The 18,536-nt window shown below is 40.1% G+C and overlaps 1 protein-coding gene across 1 annotated transcript; it reads left to right on the top strand.

Annotated features, from left to right (window-relative positions):
* The first annotated feature begins 5,881 nt into the window (after positions 1–5,881).
* LOC139694034 (waprin-Rha1-like) lies at positions 5,882–18,177 on the top strand. Its single transcript, XM_071592433.1, has 4 exons — positions 5,882–5,985; positions 10,820–10,894; positions 15,015–15,173; positions 17,691–18,177. The coding sequence occupies exons 1-4, from the start codon at positions 5,982–5,984 to the stop codon at positions 17,831–17,833; spliced, it is 381 nt and encodes a 126-aa protein (XP_071448534.1). The 5' UTR covers positions 5,882–5,981; the 3' UTR covers positions 17,834–18,177.
* Positions 18,178–18,536: the final 359 nt, after the last annotated feature.

Genomic DNA, 18,536 nt, shown 5'->3' with positions numbered 1-18,536 from the left:
CTGGGCCAAACCAGTACTTGCAATCAAAGAAAGCACCTGATATGTGATTGATATTAAAAGACTTGATTGAGCATTCATGATGTCAAAGTAGGAACATAGATAACTGTAAGATTTCAAAGGATTTCCCCAATAGCTGTGCATGTATAAGTGTTAATTATTGCTGAATTTTAATATGAAAAATTCGAGTTTAAGAGTTGAATCAAAGAAGGCATTCTGCATTTTAAACTGTTCAGTATTGTTAGGAAGATGTTTGTTTTCAAAATGGCATTAATGCCTCAGTTTTGGGTGTAAATCAAAGGCAACCATTCGGTTATCTTGCACTTATTCCATGGCAGTTCACTACTTTCATGAGTTTACCAAATGCATCTAGTGAGCATGATGGTGAGGGGAAAGTGCTTGCCTTACTTAGATGAAAAAAGTCTTCTGCATTCTCAGTATTACACAGCACTCCTACATCAAGTCAGTATTTGTGGCATGCATTGACCCTCGATTCATTCAACAGCACCATGTGAACTCTGAAGCAATGATGGACAAATTAAAGTGGCTGTCATGCTTTGGAATGCCACGCACATATTCTATTGTGATGTCCTCACGTTGTGTATTTTCCAGAACATGATTCTTTTTATAATTCCAGTAAAATCTGATTGCCATTTATTTGTGCATGTAATGAAAATTGAAAACGGGTACACTTAACGGGTGCTCATTCATTAAGAGTAGGTTGTAAGTGGGCTGGTAGGTTCACTGTACATGCACCTCCTTTGAGGATGTTCTTCATAGCATTTGTATGAAGCCAAAGAAGGCCAACGTAAAGAGTGTGAATGAACAATGCATGACTTGAAAGTAATCAAAAATGGAATGAGCTTCAAGTCAATTGCTCCCCTAGTCTCTTCCCTGTTTAGAATGTGTGTACTCCGAGTGATTGCCGACCCCTCCCTCTCTGTATGTATCATACATGTGCTTCATGTGCATCCTCAAAACTTTCAGCACGTATATGAAATTTTCAACGAAGTATAATTTTAATAAGTTAACATAAAATACTTTCATTCCAATTTTAAGTCTCACATTTCAGAATAATTTAAGAAGTGTCTGTGAATTTTCAAGTAATGGTTTTAACATTTTCAAAGTTTGTCTGTCAAAAGAATTTAACTCATGTGATGATCAATTTCTTTCTTTTTCTTACTTTCATAACTTATTTTTATTTAATTATTATAATATGAGTATTTGTAGAGTTTTATGAATGGGCAAAGAAGTATATGGGGATGTGAATTTGATAATGATTCTTAAGCGGCCAACAGATGAGTTAGTGTACCTGTCTAGCAAGTTCAATGTTATGACAATATTTGGCCTTGAGGAGATTTTTTAATGCCACACCTGTGGTTAACCTGAATCCCTAGAGACATTATACCTGTAAATATTGGATATTTTTTGTATGTTAAAGTGTTATTTTTACTTGGATGCAACTGTGAATAGATTAAAATGTTTCAATGATGGAATAAAAACAAACATTTTCTATTTTTTTTGCCTGTCTCTTCACTGAGAATACTGTGTGTGCATTTGTGATTTGTCACCCTCTCTTCATTTATCAACCAATTTTAGGAAGCATAAGTAGCATCATTAATGTGGGTAATTACTTTCACAGCTAAGCCTAATACCAGTTTGATTGTCCAATCATTTTAAATTGACTAAAAATTAGGTAAATCAGATTCGGACTCGGGGCGGACGATGAGTCCAAATGGATGTGCTTTAGAATTTCGCAGCCGCGCTGTATCAAGCGTGATTAGAGAATCCTTTTGGAATAAGGGCCCTTCAGTAAACGACATCCCTAGCAGGAGTCCTTGGTCTCTGTGCTAATGAAAAGGGCCCGTGGTCGACCAATGCGAGATATGCTGGCGGGTCCAAAGTACGCGGCGGGCCGCAATTTCAGTTCAGTCGTCGAAAGAGGTCGCAAACGGTTTTCAATCAATAAAAGTTCCCGAAATGATTAGGAATGGAGGGAGAAATCCAAGAGAAGGCATAGTTTGCTTAAATTTAAGACGATGGGTGAATGTCCAGGACAAGAGACCGCAAGCATTTTGCCTGAAAACTCCTACAAGATGAGAATTACTCTTATTTAATGATTTTCACGAAAACAGTATGTCGATTTACGTATAGCACGTGGCTGGCTTGTAAAATGTTTCAGAATAATTTTTGAAATTCAACATTATTATAAAGATGAAAGAGTTTGAAAAGGTAACGGCATCAGTGCAATGGTATAAGTCTTTGAGAAAATGTAAAGGAAGTTGCATTTCGTCGATGAAAGAAACTATTCCCAAGGAAAGGATGATACTTTTATTTTCACCTGACAAGGAAACCATTGACCAATCCAGGATGGGGTGCAACATTATTGCGTCAAGTGTGGTTACTTCCCACGTTTCTTCAATCGCTAATCCGATGGAGTCTCGTTTGCAAATGTACGCATTTGTCGGTGAAAAACCAATCAGGCGTGATGAATTTTACACCCGATAAGTGGAGTTTCACTCGAAAAAGGTAAGTAAACACTCGTATTTCTATGAAATGAAGAATTTGTGACAGCAAGTTAATGGAGACGCAGTTTTTGCAGAGGGAGGAAAGCTCGAGATATATTCAAAGCGTAGCTGACCCTATTCATCCCTTCCTCTGGGCATCCTTCAATGCTCACGTGATGGGGACCTCACCCGACTCATAAATACACTCTTAATCACGGAAAGTAATGCAAGTATCTGCCTAATTTAACACCAAAACACGCTCTTCCTTCCGTTGATTTTCAGCTCGTACACGCAGTTTCACTCCAACATCCCTAATTACCTTGGCACCAGAGTGATGGAAATTATAACATTCCACCTGGGTTAAGCGGCTATTCCAATTCCGAAGCTGGCCAAGGAGAAACACGATCCAGGCCGTTACCGTGTCATGCCTCTCACCAACTGCCTGTGCTAAGCGATGGGAACGATGGTACTCGTATATCGCCGTCTCGTTTGTTTCTTAGAGAGGCGACTTCGTCTTTCCGATGCTCAACATGGTTGAGTATCGGAAGTACGTGACGTATCCTATACTACCTTTAACTTAGAAATAAGTTAAAGCTAGTATTTGGTATATTCGATGTTTTCAGGCTAAAATTTGTGGAAGTCCATTATTATTGAAATTAAAAAAAAAACAGTGAGGATAACGTCGATGCGTCGAAACTAGTTTTACCGAATAAAAATTTAGTGGAAGGATACATTGGGTATTTTTTTTACCCTAGATGTATTTGGTTGTGCTTTTATTGAAATATAACTCTATAACTCTACGATTAAACCTCTAGGTTAGGTTCAACTCAAGAATTAAGAAAAACACAATTAAATATAAATTTAAATATTACCGGAAAAAGCTCATACGTGATAATACGTAATCGCGGTCTTCGCCATACGAGTCTGTAGCATACGAGTTCGCTAGCCTCGCACGCCCGATGGGACACCACCTTCCATCCAGATCCACGACCGACCATCTGGTGCGAACGGACAACTTTATCCACGAATGTTTACCATTACGCCAGTTTGCCGTTACCGTTTGCCTCGATCTGAAAGAGGGCTTACGAATTAGTGTGGGTAGACACCAAATATGAAATACTTTGCACAAGTGGGGTTTTAGGGGAAATATGGCGTTTTTTATTAAAGTTTTTTAACGAACCGAGTTTTCAAAGTCAGCATAGTAGATCCCGTTCGTATGTTCAAGAGAATGGGGTAGCCCACGACTCCGTTCAGAGTTTAACCCTATTAGCCATCGTAATGAACGACGTGACTGAGTGTATCAAGGCGCCAGTGATCGGGTTGTCGACGGTCTTGCTACCTTCTGGAGATCTTCCAGACTTCCAAGTGCCTCCAGGCATGTCCGGGTGATTCTGAAAAAAACTTAAGACTTGGAACGCAGTGATGGGCTCCGCTTCTCTAGAGAGAAGACCATGTCACAATCACATTCAAAATCGTGCGCCACCGATGCGGAGTGCCAACAAATGTTGGGTGCCTTCAGCGAACCCCGCACAGACTTCATCCCTGTGCTCACGGATCGATCGAAGTCAAAGTCACGAAATGTTCGCTGAAAGATGGATCGCTGGAAATGAACAAGCCGACGCAGCGTCGAAAAGCCACAATCGTGCCCGGGAATGATTCTAAATGATCTCAAGGCGGCAGTAATGCAAAACTCGGCCCTAAAGCAATGGCGGGATGCGTGGCTGAATGTTAAGAATATTAACCGCCTCCGGATATAAAATCGGCGAAATGGGCGTGGCCCTCATCTGTTGGGAAGAGGCGGAGGGAAGAGGTGGCGATCCCATGGCTGAGGATGTGGCATTGCACCCTCACACACTCTTCGCGGGGGAAAAACATCAGCCTCGCTGTGAAGAGTGTGACCTGCGCCTGACGAAGAGCCATATCCCGACACAAATACCAGAGGGCAAGAGACACTTTTAAAATAAGGGGGGGGGAATTCAAATGTTTTAGGGAATGACCCTAACTCATTAAATAGAGTTCTCATCTTTTTAAGGGAAACTGGGCGGATGGGACATCCTTAGTTGTGGTATAATTTTTTAAACTATGTTTTAACATATTTATGTTTGTATTTATATATCTATTTATTATTAGGGCATTGAGATTATAAACCTTTTGAAAGTGGTTCAAAATGGCCATAGCTGTCGATAGATAGAAGTCTTTATTTGGGCGAAATTGAGACCTAATGGTTCCTTCTTCCATTTAACCCATCGTCGTATACATACTATATTAGGCATAACATTTATAATTACATTCATATGCACACATAAATACATATAGACAGACACAAATTTTTTATGCACACATTTGCACATAATAAAAGGAAAGGAAAAAAATATAAATATTTATTAAGCCTAATAACAATTGAAATAAGATAAAATTGATTTTTTTAATGAGTACTCATTTGAAACCGATGAATGGAAAACCTTCATCAAATATATATGAAAAGAAATTACTGCTTGGTTCCCCCCTCCCCCCAGCAAAGAATGAGAAAGTGAGTAGACAATATTTTCACTTAAAGGCACCGGATTTTCAACAATATATTCTTAAAAATAAAAAAATAGATTACTTCATGACCTGCTGAAGAGGTAGGAACTATTGACATTGATAATTGCAAGTTTTTTGCAGTTATATATGTATTAAAATGTTTTTCGCTAGCATTATAAGCTTGTAAATATTTATGGGTTGTGTGTGCATTATGCAAAATGACCACTGTGGGCGGAGCACGGACAAAACAAGTAAGCTTCTGCTGTTCCTCCCCATTGGCCTTCCACGAACGTTTCAACTTTGTCGTGAGTGCATTTCCAATTTCACCTGTACATAATGCTGATTTTTTTCTGATTCAAATTTTTCAATTTGAAAATAAGGTCTCATATTAAATGTCAACGATTCCACATTTCATAACTTTGGAATTTTTGTAGAAATCTATCCGGCTACATTTTTTTGTTTTAGCAATCGCTTTTCCAGCAGGGCAGGATATTCAATTAGTTTGTCATTAATATATTCTGCATGCCTACGTCTGCCTCCTTATAATCTTTTGAATTGAATGTATATATTTGATATCTATGTATATAATATATATCTTTGATTTCCGTTGAATGAATTCGTGCGTGAATATTGCCGAAATATGGAAAATAAAGAGTTACAAAATAAATCTGCTTAGCAGCCCGAGGCAAGCATAATACATATAATTGAGCGGAAGCGGAAGTAAAAAGAAGCGAAGGAGCGCGCTGTTATTTGCTAAGGTTGCGGTTTTCCGGTTGTCCCGGCGACATTTCGGTGGAATCCGGTGGCATAGTTAAGGGTCACGTGCTCGCCATCGTGGATTTAGTGTGCGAGGGGACAAGTACCCTGTGGGCTATCAACTGCTGGAACGCCATTCGTGGACGCGCATCTGCTAGAGAGATAACCTCCGCTTTAGACCCCCATAGCAGGAAAAAGATGGGTGAGTTCACTTTCATTATTCTGGTGGAAACGTAGCGATTACCTCCCTTTGTTTTCTACGCACGTAAATTTTTCTCAGAATGATAAGGTAATCTTAGGGATTCTTGGTAATACCGCTCGCTCTTATTATACATAGCAGCTTCCTTTTAAGTCCTGAAATCACTTCCGTCTTCAACCAACATTTTTTTGTCTTATTTTTTCCAAAGTGTTTCAAATATCCATTTGAGACATTGGTATTTATCTCTTAGTGCATCGTTCCGCTAAGAAATTCGGGGTGGTGGGTGAATAACTGGAATCCTCTTTGCTTTATAATTTTGAGGTCTCAAATCAGCACCCCGGGGCATTTTATTGGTTTAGTGGCAAGGTGTGAGATAGTACTATATAACAATGGAAAAACATTCAATATCCTACGAGCATTTTACTGATGTAAACGAAGGAGCAGACTCACCTAGAGTAGAATCCAGTTCAGCCTTTATATTGGTTGGGCTGAGGCCTTTCAAATAAAAGTATTGTATCACATAAATATGACCAATTTACTCAATTTTCACAAATTCACTGAAAACGTTCACCATTTATGGCTGCCAAACAAATACTAAACAACGTAGCGTCTTCAAACCTGAAAGATATGCTTTATAGATTGCATACTTTCTAATAAAGTGGTATTTTTCAAACTATCACCACCATCTCTAGGTCAGGCCGGGTACTTATGGGCCCCCTCAAATACATAAATAATTATAGACGATTAATAATTAGTATTTTAATTTCAATTAATTATTTTATAATTAATTCATCAATATTGATTATATTTATGTGTATAATTCATTGCACTAATTATGATCGAAAATCAGGCCGGATACTTCTGGCCCTCGCCATGCATTTGAAATCACCGGAGGCTATGATTCTTATTAAATGCTTCAAAATTGTTCATGAGGGAGAAATTACGGAAGTGTTTCCGGCGAAAGGAGGACTCTTACGCTGGCGGTTCAACAGGTTTTACTGTATAGTTGTGGAATTTAACTTTCGTGTTGTTTTATTGAGCTATTCAGAAAAAATCACGATTCGAAGGATTTTCATGCATAACATGAACTATTTCCATCAATAATGTTTTGGTCAATTAGTAAAGCAAGTAACTAATGATGTTCTTCATCATTTTTGCACGTTCGCGTACGTTATTTATGGTATATTCCTTGTTCTGCATTATGACCGCTGAATATTTTGCGTTTCCTCAGTCTTCGATAACAAATCATAATTCATTACCTTGGCTTTTCGAAACAGTATGCAACCCATTACCGCTTTGTTTACTCTTTTCAAAAACTGTAATTTGTTTATTCCTGATATGCGTTTTCTCATCTCAGATTTCTCCACTCTTCTGTTTTTGGTCGATTCTGGCCTGAAAGAGAGTGGATTTGAGATCTCATTTGGATTTATCGTCGACATAAATATTTGTGGCGCTGGATTTAGTCATAGTCTTCGAGAACCACTGGCCGGAACGCCAAAATTTCGATTTTCATATGTTGATAAGAGTCATCCAAAAATTGTATGACTTTTCATGGAGTAATGGACGGAACTGATCGAATACAAGCAAATATGGAAGCGGAATGGCAGCGTGGATATTTTTCAAATAACGCTGAAACTTCATTGATGCGTTGTGTACTTCATAAGTCATTGGGGGTGACGAAATTCACTATTTTTTAATACGAAATGCAGGTAGGACGACTATCCAAAGTAAAAGTCATTTTTATTTTGTGACGGTCCAATTACCAAAGATATTCTTCATCCTTAAACACTACCTTACGTATCTGTGAAACAATGCAAAAATTCAGGGTTGTCAGGATAAGTTAAGATCATTGAAAAAACATCTGTTTTAGCTCTACGAATGTACGTATAACCTTCAATTGATCGTGGATTCAATACATTTCATTAGTGAAGCATGAATTTTGCTGAACTCAATCAAACTATATTCCGTAGAAAAATATTTTAATCCATGGGTACAGATTAATAAAAAATTGTATCAAATTATTTTTGAAGAATACAGGTATAACGTTACATCGGAACACCTGAAATCTCATATCTCCTAGAGACATTGGAGAACACTGTCTTCTGCGGTTGTTCTCAACTGGTTTTCCGTCAACGTTAATCACTCTATTTCTTAGAACTTTGGTCTTCGCAACAGTGTTTAATATAAAAATCATCTTCTCATTAACTTCAGGGTGAATTTTTTTTAATGGCCGATGAGATTTCTACCGTCTTGCAGATACTAAAGGCAGAACAAAGACAGCGACTAGGCCGTTGATTTTTTTTATCAGAGGAGTACTTGCCTTTGTAACAAGCGACACGGTATTTTACCGGCATCTGTACAAGAACTACAAATCATTCATATTCTTAGGTTACCGCAAATCCAAGCATTCAAAGAATTTTGGTTGAAAAGGTTTACTGTTGTCAAAAAAATATGTAATCCAGCATTACTTGACGAGGGAGAAAGTTATTTTATTCCTCTAAAATGCACAAGGATTTTATAAAAAGTATTGGTGACGAATTTTTCCTAACGTATGGTTGAAGTGCTGACTTCAGTCCGTCGGTTAAGTGCTCGCAGATCGCATTGGCATTGATAAGAGTGTGATAGTGTACACACCATTATCACTAAACATTCGGAGATGGGAAAGATCTGCGCTAAAATCGTCCTCCCGAAGGTCTTTGGACGGACGACCAAAAGAGCAGAGTCGATTGTGTCGCTGTAAAGTGTCGAGTGTGTTGGCTATTCCTTATAAAAATGAAATCCTCCCTCAAAGGACACCACCGTGGGACCTTAAGTGCCGTCAAAGAAACTTGCATGCGTGTCCTTAAGGACCTTCCTCCTAGCAGGGAGCCTTCGAGTCGCGGAAAAGCCGCTCTGGTAAAAGTGTGTCGGCGCTCAATGGAAGAAGTACTTGGAAATATTTTGAGACGTTGTAGATATATCTGAATGAAATCTATTTTTCCGAAACATTTCCCGATACTTTTGATATAAATCATGTATTTATATCAGACTGCCAGTTTTCTATTTCCAATATTTGTCAAAATGGATATTCTAGAAAAATATGAGGTTTACATAATGGAAGTTGACAATGTTATAAGAACATATTAAGCAACAAATGAGATGAGAAACGGTCCAGATCCAATGCTTTCTGGGCCTTATTCTTCTAGAGAGAATTTTTCACACGAGGCACACCTGATATGTGAAATAGACAATAGTTAATGAAATGAATAGTGAAAAGACATGAATAGTGAAAAGACAGAAATAGACAATAGTTAATGAATAGTGAAAAGGTATGCTTGCATTGCGTAACAAATATTACTGTTTATCAGTTTTATAGAAAGATATAGTATTCCGAAATCAACCCTCGAATTTGAGTTTGGACGAATCCAAGTTCGCATCAGGACGACTTTCCTTTCTTTCCTCCTTTTATGAAATGAATTCTATCTGAGACTACATAAAAATACATGTATTATTACATATTACATGTATTATTTAAAAATATTATGAAACGCTTCATCAAGCATCGATGATTCATTTATTACGAAATATGGAATAAATCCAGTCTAAAATTTTCTACACAATACTTATAATAAGCGCATAATGGGGGAAGGTGGTGTCCCATCGGGCGTGCGGGGCAAGCGAACTCGTATGCTAGAGACTCGTATGGCGAAGACCGCGATTACGTATTATCAGCAAATGAGCTTTTTCCGGTAATATTTAAATTTTTATTTGATTGTGTTTTTCTTATTGCTTGAGTTGAACCTTGAGTTATGGAGTTATATTTCAATAAAAGCACAAAAGCATTGTGAATTTTGCCCTTGCCTGGAGAGGTGACGTGGGCTGACTTTAATTCCCAAAGGGAAAAGAACATGTTGTACTCGGCCTTTGCTCTTGGATGCTTGCTGAATTTCGGACGGATACAATCGCTTCGCTCCTTCACATTTAAAAATGTAGAGTCTAAATAATTGTCTTTTCCACTGGTATCAGTAAAGAGATGTGTAACAATTTCGCTGATTTCCAGATGTAAAATCACCACCCTGCCACACACAAGTAGACGTATGATTCCATGTGAGTGTTTCGACTCGTAGATTTCCTTCATTGTGTTCCACGCATGTGAAATGGGAGTCCTCTGGTAGACGTTGGAGACAAGTTCAATTCAAAAAGCTCTCTTGGGCTTCTTTATGACTTATCAGGCTTGCAGACGAAATGTTTGCAAGAAGCTAGTAGTTAACGTAAGAAAATCAAGGGAAAGGTAGGAATAGGGTATAGGGATAGATTGGACGGAATGAAGGGAGGAAGAATGAAATATTAGGGATTGAAGAGGGGCGTATTTCAGTGTTGGATGCCAGATTGTATTTTTTTAGACGGGGTAAGGGAATCATCGTTTTACCATTGTGCCGTGCCCGGGCCCATTCAAAATCTGCATTAACCGGTAGATTACCAATAATGATAATGGCAGTATCCTAGCCCCCATTCCTTACGCCACCCCTAATTTGGTATAATTCTTAGAGAGTCTCAAGCTTTCTGTTTGTGTCCTTATTACTCTGTAAAGCGAAGCGCCGTCTGCAAATGATCTATGAATACCGCCTGCGTGGGAGCTGAGGTGAGCAGCAATAAGAGTTATGGCCCGATTACACTTCCCTGCGACACTTCTGAACTCAACCCGTTGACGATTGATTTTTCACAAAGGCCAACTATTTTAGGCTTTAGGGAAATCTGGGCTTCTTATGCCAAGTTTGGTACAAGGATTGAAAGACACTCATAGCATGGAATTTCCTTGTTTTAGTCTCTAATTAATTTTGATTCTTTAAACTTTCAGGCTCTAACGCGGTCGTGTTCCTATCAGTTGTCGGAGTTGTGCTTGCCCAAGTCGTGAGCGGTCAGCTGGCTAGGGGTAAGTATTCATGCCTAATTAAGAAATCAGATTTATGCCACACGGGATGTATTCCACTTTCGCGGGGTGGCACGATTTTTGATGGCAGTTTTAGAAGTCGCCTTAACGCAGGTGGAATGTCATAATTTCCATCGCTCTGGTACCAAGGTGATTAGGGATGTTGGAGTAAAACAACGTGCACAAGCTGAAAATCAACGGAAGGAAGAGCGTGTTTTGGTGTTAAATTAGGCAGATACTTGCATTACTTTCCGTGATTAAGAGTGTATTTATGAGTCGGGTGAGGTCCCCATCACGTGAGCATTGAAGGATGCCCAGAGGAAGGGATGAATAGGGTCAGCTACGCTTTGAATATATCTCGAGCTTTCCTCCCTCTGCAAAAACTGCGTCTCCATTAACTTGCTGTCACAAATTCTTCATTTCATAGAAATACGAGTGTTTACTTACCTTTTTCGAGTGAAACTCCACTTATCGGGTGTAAAATTCATCACGCCTGATTGGTTTTTCACCGACAAATGCGTACATTTGCAAACGAGACTCCATCGGATTAGCGATTGAAGAAACGTGGGAAGTAACCACACTTGACGCAATAATGTTGCACCCCATCCTGGATTGGTCAATGGTTTCCTTGTCAGGTGAAAATAAAAGTATCATCCTTTCCTTGGGAATAGTTTCTTTCATCGACGAAATGCAACTTCCTTTACATTTTCTCAAAGACTTATACCATTGCACTGATGCCGTTACCTTTTCAAACTCTTTCATCTTTATAATAATGTTGAATTTCAAAAATTATTCTGAAACATTTTACAAGCCAGCCACGTGCTATACGTAAATCGACATACTGTTTTCGTGAAAATCATTAAATAAGAGTAATTCTCATCTTGTAGGAGTTTTCAGGCAAAATGCTTGCGGTCTCTTGTCCTGGACATTCACCCATCGTCTTAAATTTAAGCAAACTATGCCTTCTCTTGGATTTCTCCCTCCATTCCTAATCATTTCGGGAACTTTTATTGATTGAAAACCGTTTGCGACCTCTTTCGACGACTGAACTGAAATTGCGGCCCGCCGCGTACTTTGGACCCGCTAGCATGTCTCGCATTGATCGACCACGGGCCCTTCTGAATAGCACAGAGACCAAGGACTCCTGCTAGGGATGTCGTTTACTGAAATGCCCTTATTCCAAAAGGATTCTCTAATCACGGTTGATACAGCGCGGCTGCGAAATTCCAAAGCACATCCATTCGGACTCATCGTCCGCCCCGAGGCACTTCCGCCCTGACCGAAGAGGGGCAGCATATCCGGTGGCCTCCTTGAAGAGACTCGTGGAAGCGCTCGAGTCTTGCGCAATCCTCCTTTTCTCCCCAAGAGGCGGCAAGCATCCCTTAGATAATGGGAGAGGAAGGAGGGAGGTGGCAGCGTGCCTTCTCTAATTATTATCAATCCTCATGTCCGGAAAAACCCCTTTTTACGCATAGTCTTATCACCTCTTCCCCTCTTTAATTACTTTTAGGTTCATCGAGGTTCTTGACCTTTCTCCGAAAAGGCGGGGTTCTCACCATTTTCAAATTTATTAGTTTTAAGTATAAAAATTTTACAATTTCGTTTTTGTTGTAGATGTGGAAATTATTTAAGAATAGTGTTCGAAACATGTAATATATCTTTTTTAAATTTCGTCAAACAGGCACGTTGGGCACATAGAGATGCTCGTGCGTATAATTATGAAGCGATCTTCTCACTTGTGTCTCGCAGAAAATGTAGGTAACAGTTTGTTCCTTGACTTTTGTGTCTTTTTCCTTGATACGGTGAACGGACTGATTTCATTGCTCACACGAATATAAATAAGAGATCTAATTAGGGTTTGAAATGCTTTGAAATCACTTCGGTTCAATACTTTGGTCATTTTCCTTGCTCAATAATAAAAAGTGACCTTCGGGCAGAATGATGAGAGTGGCATTTATTTTCAGACGCTTGATTCAGAAGGATACTATTATGCTGGATGATGCTTTTTTGGCCTCCTGGCATTGTTTGAAAGAAATTCATTTATTTGACAGTTTACCGCGTAAGATAGGTTTTGTATGAGCACAGACTGAGAATTACTACATTTCTTTGCCTAACCTAACATGCCCTAGCGTCATACCTCATGCTGCAATGAACTATCCATCAATTCCGGAAACATTTTAGCATCCTTCCTTCCACCCAACATGCTTATCCTTTCCTTCCCTTCCCTCTCCAAATAATAAACCTCTATCCATATATCTCTCTATCTATCTATCTCTCTATCTATCTCTCTACTCGTATCTCTGGTCTAATGTTCTTCCTTCTGTCACAGCCGTCAACATTACACAGCCAATCAAAAGACTTTGAATTCACCTTTGCTGCCTTCATTAAATGTCTCCCATCAATTCCCTCTCCTCACTCACCATACTCAGCACTTCCTTGTTTGTTTCCCTTTCTGTCCATTTATCCTTCTCCATCCTTCTTCACACCCACTTATCCAAAACCTCCAATCTTTGCCTTTCATCTTCCCTCAACGGCCATATTTCAGTGCCGTACAAAAAAACGAATCACATAAAAGTGAAGTTTATCCTTTCCAACATCCTTAGTCCACGCTCGCGTCATCTTCCTCCTCCTTGTCAGAGCTTCTTTGTCAATCGTGACGCTTATTCAGATGTCCATACGTATTACTGCGGCCATCTTGATCCAAAGCACTTCCAAGGTAGGTAAATAGTTCCACCCGATTAAGTTTTGCCGCCCTATCTTAACGATTAGGGAATCACTCAGCAGGATTTATATAACCCTAGAAGTAGATCTTCTCTCTTGGAGCGAATTAAAAAGATTTGATATTTAATGTATGCCGTATTTCACATCCGTATTAATACTTGAGTAGTAAATCATTGCGAATGCGAACAGAAGAGTTGCCAGTCTGTTGATACAGGAAAACTGACAATGTAAAAAGGTATACCCCTTCTATCCTATTTTTAAGGAACTGAGCCGAAGGTAGCGGGGATAAGTGTGGATCTGTAACAAATTCCTAATTTATTTGGCAAATCAACCCACTTTTTAAATTAAGTCTTCCTCTATCAAGTAACAATTTGGCACGTTATTTGATCGTTTTTAACGACTATTTTTCCCTTTTCCCTTCCTCCTCATATCCTCCCTTATTCTCCCCACCTGGCGATTACACCCCCTGCCACACACCTTCTCGGTGGATCGCGGGGATTTTATGTCGATGTCGGATCTATCTGAATGTGGTGGGTGTGTAGTGCGCTTGTGGGATGTTTGCGGTCAGACGAGTGGGTTATGAGATCGTTTGGATTATGTCAACCGTTAACAGAAGGTGTGGGAGAATCATGCTGCGCTGGTTTTGGTTCGGGGATGGAAGAGACCCGAATCACCAAATGGAGCCGCACGAGAGGAGAGTGATTGTGTGGTCCGAAAGAGAGGGAGGGCGAGAAAGTCATGGGCGAATTTTTTGAAGAGTCTTCAGACTTGAAATAATTGAATCTTGGGAAAGTGTATGATACGACACACACATTTGACAAACGGGAAGGATGTATGCTGGGATAGGGTAGGAAATCAGCGAAAGAGCATAGGTTTTACTGTGCAAATTTTTGCCTTGGATTCCGAATGGTGCATTGGATGTGTGCATTTATTGCATTTTTTATCACAAGTATATTTAATGAGTTTATTAAGCTATTTGCGATGGGCTCGATTACCCAACATGTTCAACATGGGTGAACTGTAAAGAATTCACATCTTTAGAACCCGGCGTCCCAGCTGGAGAACCATCCAGGGATTCACTTCCCTTCGAAGGTGAGGACTACCATTTAATGTTAGAATTGTCCTTTTGAACCAAGTGCGGGCATCGAGACATCACTAAAAGGGTGACTTTGTCATTATTAGCACACGAATTACCACCTCCCGGTGATAAGTAGTTAGAGTAGGCTCATGCCATTTATGATTCGTGATTTCTGCAGTGTTTCCGTTGAATTCGAGTCCAAGGTATTCTGTGAGCTACCTGGAGGCTATTCGCCGTCCTTCATGTCTGCTTACGATTTCATGTGAGAGCATTTCATTTGGACGATCCTTCCACTTCAAACAACATCCTCCATTGTCCTTCCAGAGAAACCCGGCGCTTGCACTCCTAGCCTGGACGTTGGAATCTGCGCCATGATGTGCAGCAGCGACTACGAATGCCCCGGAGCTCAGAAGTGCTGCCGCACCGGCTGCGGAGGAACCTCTTGCGTGGCGCCCGTCTCCCGACTCCACGGCGCCCCGGCGGGTAAGGCGACGCCGAACACTCTCCGATGCCTTCCTCACAACTCACGAGGAAGAAAGAATTACCGCACGAGAACGCGAGCTACCTCTATGGCTAAGGCATTAGAGATTGGCGTGGCCCTTGTGGGAGCTCACCGCATCCGCCATTCCGTCGTAGGTCAGGGGAAAGTAAATTTGGAATTTTTCGAGGTAGAGCGGGACTGTGTTTGCAACTATTTCGCTATTAGGTAAAAAAGTTTAAACGTGGCCGTGTTTCCACAGATAATGAGCATCGCTCGCGACGTCCAATGGAAGAGATTTTCTCCGAAATGATTGACATAAGCCACGATATGGTTTTGCGTGATTGACGAATCAATGTTCGCGAAAAAATGGAGATTACAGGCACAGGTGTCACAAGATAGAGTGCTTTCAATTTCACACGAAAAATTGGGGGTGAAATAATCTCGGTAAGATTGGTTTCCTCTTTGTAGAGAATAAACTCAACCGTGTGGTTTCGATTCGGAGGCTGGTTTGTCGCTGTTGTCATACTTCGAACTTCAATTCCACACTTTTCACCATCGAAACTGCTCAAATGTGCTGCCGCGCATGTGTGTAGACAGACGGAGGCTTAGGGTTTCCAACGTAGCCACCCGGAACTGAACCCAGGCCCTCCTGTCTGTGCCTCAGAGGTCTATCCACGGAACTTCTGTGCCCCGGAATTGAGGGATCATTTAGAAAGGAATCATGATTTTATTGAATGAAAGCACTAACTCGATTACTGCTATACATTTACGCGTGTACCGTTGTGACCAGGACAATTGCCTAATTACAACGAGATTTAAACAATAGTCATAATTTATTTTGGTGGTTACAATGCATGGATAAATGTATCCACAAAGCTTATAATTACAGCTTGCTCACCAAAACCGAATCGATTCTCGAGGTAGCTAATAGTATGTCCGCGGGAGGTTTTATTTCCTTGAGGTAAATTTTGAATTTCAAGGGTAATACTTGTTTAAGAATTAACTATTTTTAACAAGAAATTTCAAAAAATCATATGCGTAGCTTGGGGAGATTTAGTTTTGGATATCTGAATCCCAGTCGGACTGAAATATGGTAATGGATATTCAGGCTTCTCCAGGTCATCCAAAAACTACAAATCACTTGTGGTCATTGCTGGCAAGGTAAAATAACGTACTTACTACAAAATGCCCCACGAAAACTCGCCTTCTTTCGCAGCAAGGGTGCGTCAGCCTGTTTTTACAGTGTATTTCAGTTGTTCTACAAAATGCTGAGAAGTTTATTAATTGGGCAATGCCTGAATCAGCCCTCCTTGTTTGTATATTAAAATGCAACGTTATATTTTGACATTGAGAAGTACTATTTTATAATAATTGTGGATTTTGAAGTATTATATTGCATTTACACATTAGTGTAATCAGTAAAAAAATAAACATAGTTTATGGAAGCAATTTTTTAAGAGTGTAACTGAAAACTCTTTTAAATTTAAAATTTACGAATACGATTTAAGAATGAATTCCATTTTTAGAAGCGATTTGGTCTCTAATTTGGTCTTTGCATGAGTGTGTGCGCTGCTGTGGGTGTAATTTTCCGTGTTGTTTTTTTTTTGGCATATGGTATTTTTCCTTTTTACGGTTGGTGACCTAACACCCCCCGCCACACGCCCTTGCGGCGGCTTGCGGGGTATTATGTAGATGTAGATGTAGAATTCCTGAGTGCGCATGAGGGGTTCATCATACGATAGATGGAGGCTTCCCTTTTAGTTCTCTTCTTGCGTCGTCATTCTCAAGTAATTCAATCGAAAGATAGCATCCCCCCTTCCAGGGCCGTTTTTCTTTCATGGTCACTCTTTGTTTGATACATGAATATTTCTCCTTTTATTGGGCGACACATTCTTCCCTGTTTCTTACGTTTTTCATGCAAGACTTCGTTTTTCAAGGAGCCTAATTTACTGAAACGATGAAGGTGTTTAACTATTGGCTGCGAGTTTGTCAGGTGTCAATCCTATCGGCAATATCGATTTTTGAGGAACTCTCTAGCAATGTGTCAGCTAATAAAGTGACCGTCAACGGGGGATTGAGACAAAAGGGAAGGCTACGGAAATGAAGTACTGCCCGTGGTCAAATGAACAGCATCACGACGAGGTTACAGGCTAATTTATTATAGGCATTGATGTAGATGAAGATTATTTTCCGATACCATCCACATTACAGAACTTAATGCAGCCGACCCCTCCAATTTCACTTCCTTTTACAACTGTGGCTGTTGCTACGAGACTAATTACTCATATTTTGGCATATTCTGGTGAAACGCCGGGGTAGTTAAGATTCTAGGATTAATTTTATCTCTCTCTTTTTCTCTCTCCAGTGCCATTAAGTGGTTTCCCTGGAACGTAGCTCGAATCACCTTTGTCAATACCGGGATTTGAAAAGACGCCACGAGTAGGACTGTAAACCTAAGAAATGGCACCCGGTTCCCCTAGTTCGATGTATTCACCTGCCCTTATCTCTTCCATTTCCAGTGAAAAAAGGAAACTGCCCCTCTGAGCCAACCGGGCCTTGGATCTGCTCACACATGTGCTCTACGGATGCGGACTGCAGAGGGAGACTCAAATGCTGCAAGAACCGCTGCAGTGCCCTCACGTGCCAGAAGCCAGAGCCATGAAAGGAAGGGCTCCGATATGGACACTTGTCGGATCACCGTTCTTGAGAATAAGTGGCCCTCCAAAGCACCAACTCTATGGAATATCTCGGATTCTGCCTAAACGTTCTCCGCTACCCGTCTCACCTCTGGATTTAGAGAGCATGTTTTGGTCTAGATTGTGACCAAGAAACCAATTCAATATCCTATGTTATACCCACAAACATTTCGAATTTACCATTTCTCCGCTTTCAGTGGTTGATGCGTCGGTGCTAACTTTTTGTTGACGTTCCTGTTCTCTGCCTTGATGTTGAAGCTAAGAGTTATGTATCTATAATTGGCACCAAATGGTTTACAAATAAAGTGATCCGAAGAAGTATTTCATTCATTCTCCACGCTCGTATTTGAAAACCTTTCGATCTACGCCCACCATCCTGCTTCAATGACCATGTTCCCGCGTCGTACATGAACACATTCCATATCAAAGCTTTGACGAGCTTTTTCTTATCATCCCTACTCAACGTACCCATCATCAATGCCTTCCTACTCGTGAAAGCTTCTTTGTCCAATGCAAATGTCCGTCTTATGTCCCTATTACTTAAGAAATTTTGGTGCGAGACAATTCCAACATCGGTAAAATGTTTCCAACAGCTCTAATTTATAAACTCCTATTTTAATATATTCTATTGTTTCAGGCTTCACTTCGTGGAAGTATTTAATATCCATA

Source organism: Hetaerina americana, unplaced genomic scaffold (assembly GCF_022747635.1).
Source record: "Hetaerina americana unplaced genomic scaffold, ioHetAmer1.1.p SCAF_5, whole genome shotgun sequence".
NCBI lineage: Eukaryota > Metazoa > Arthropoda > Insecta > Odonata > Calopterygidae > Hetaerina > Hetaerina americana.
Note: the sequence above shows the minus strand (reverse complement) of the source record. Positions and strands in the feature narration are given on the sequence as shown.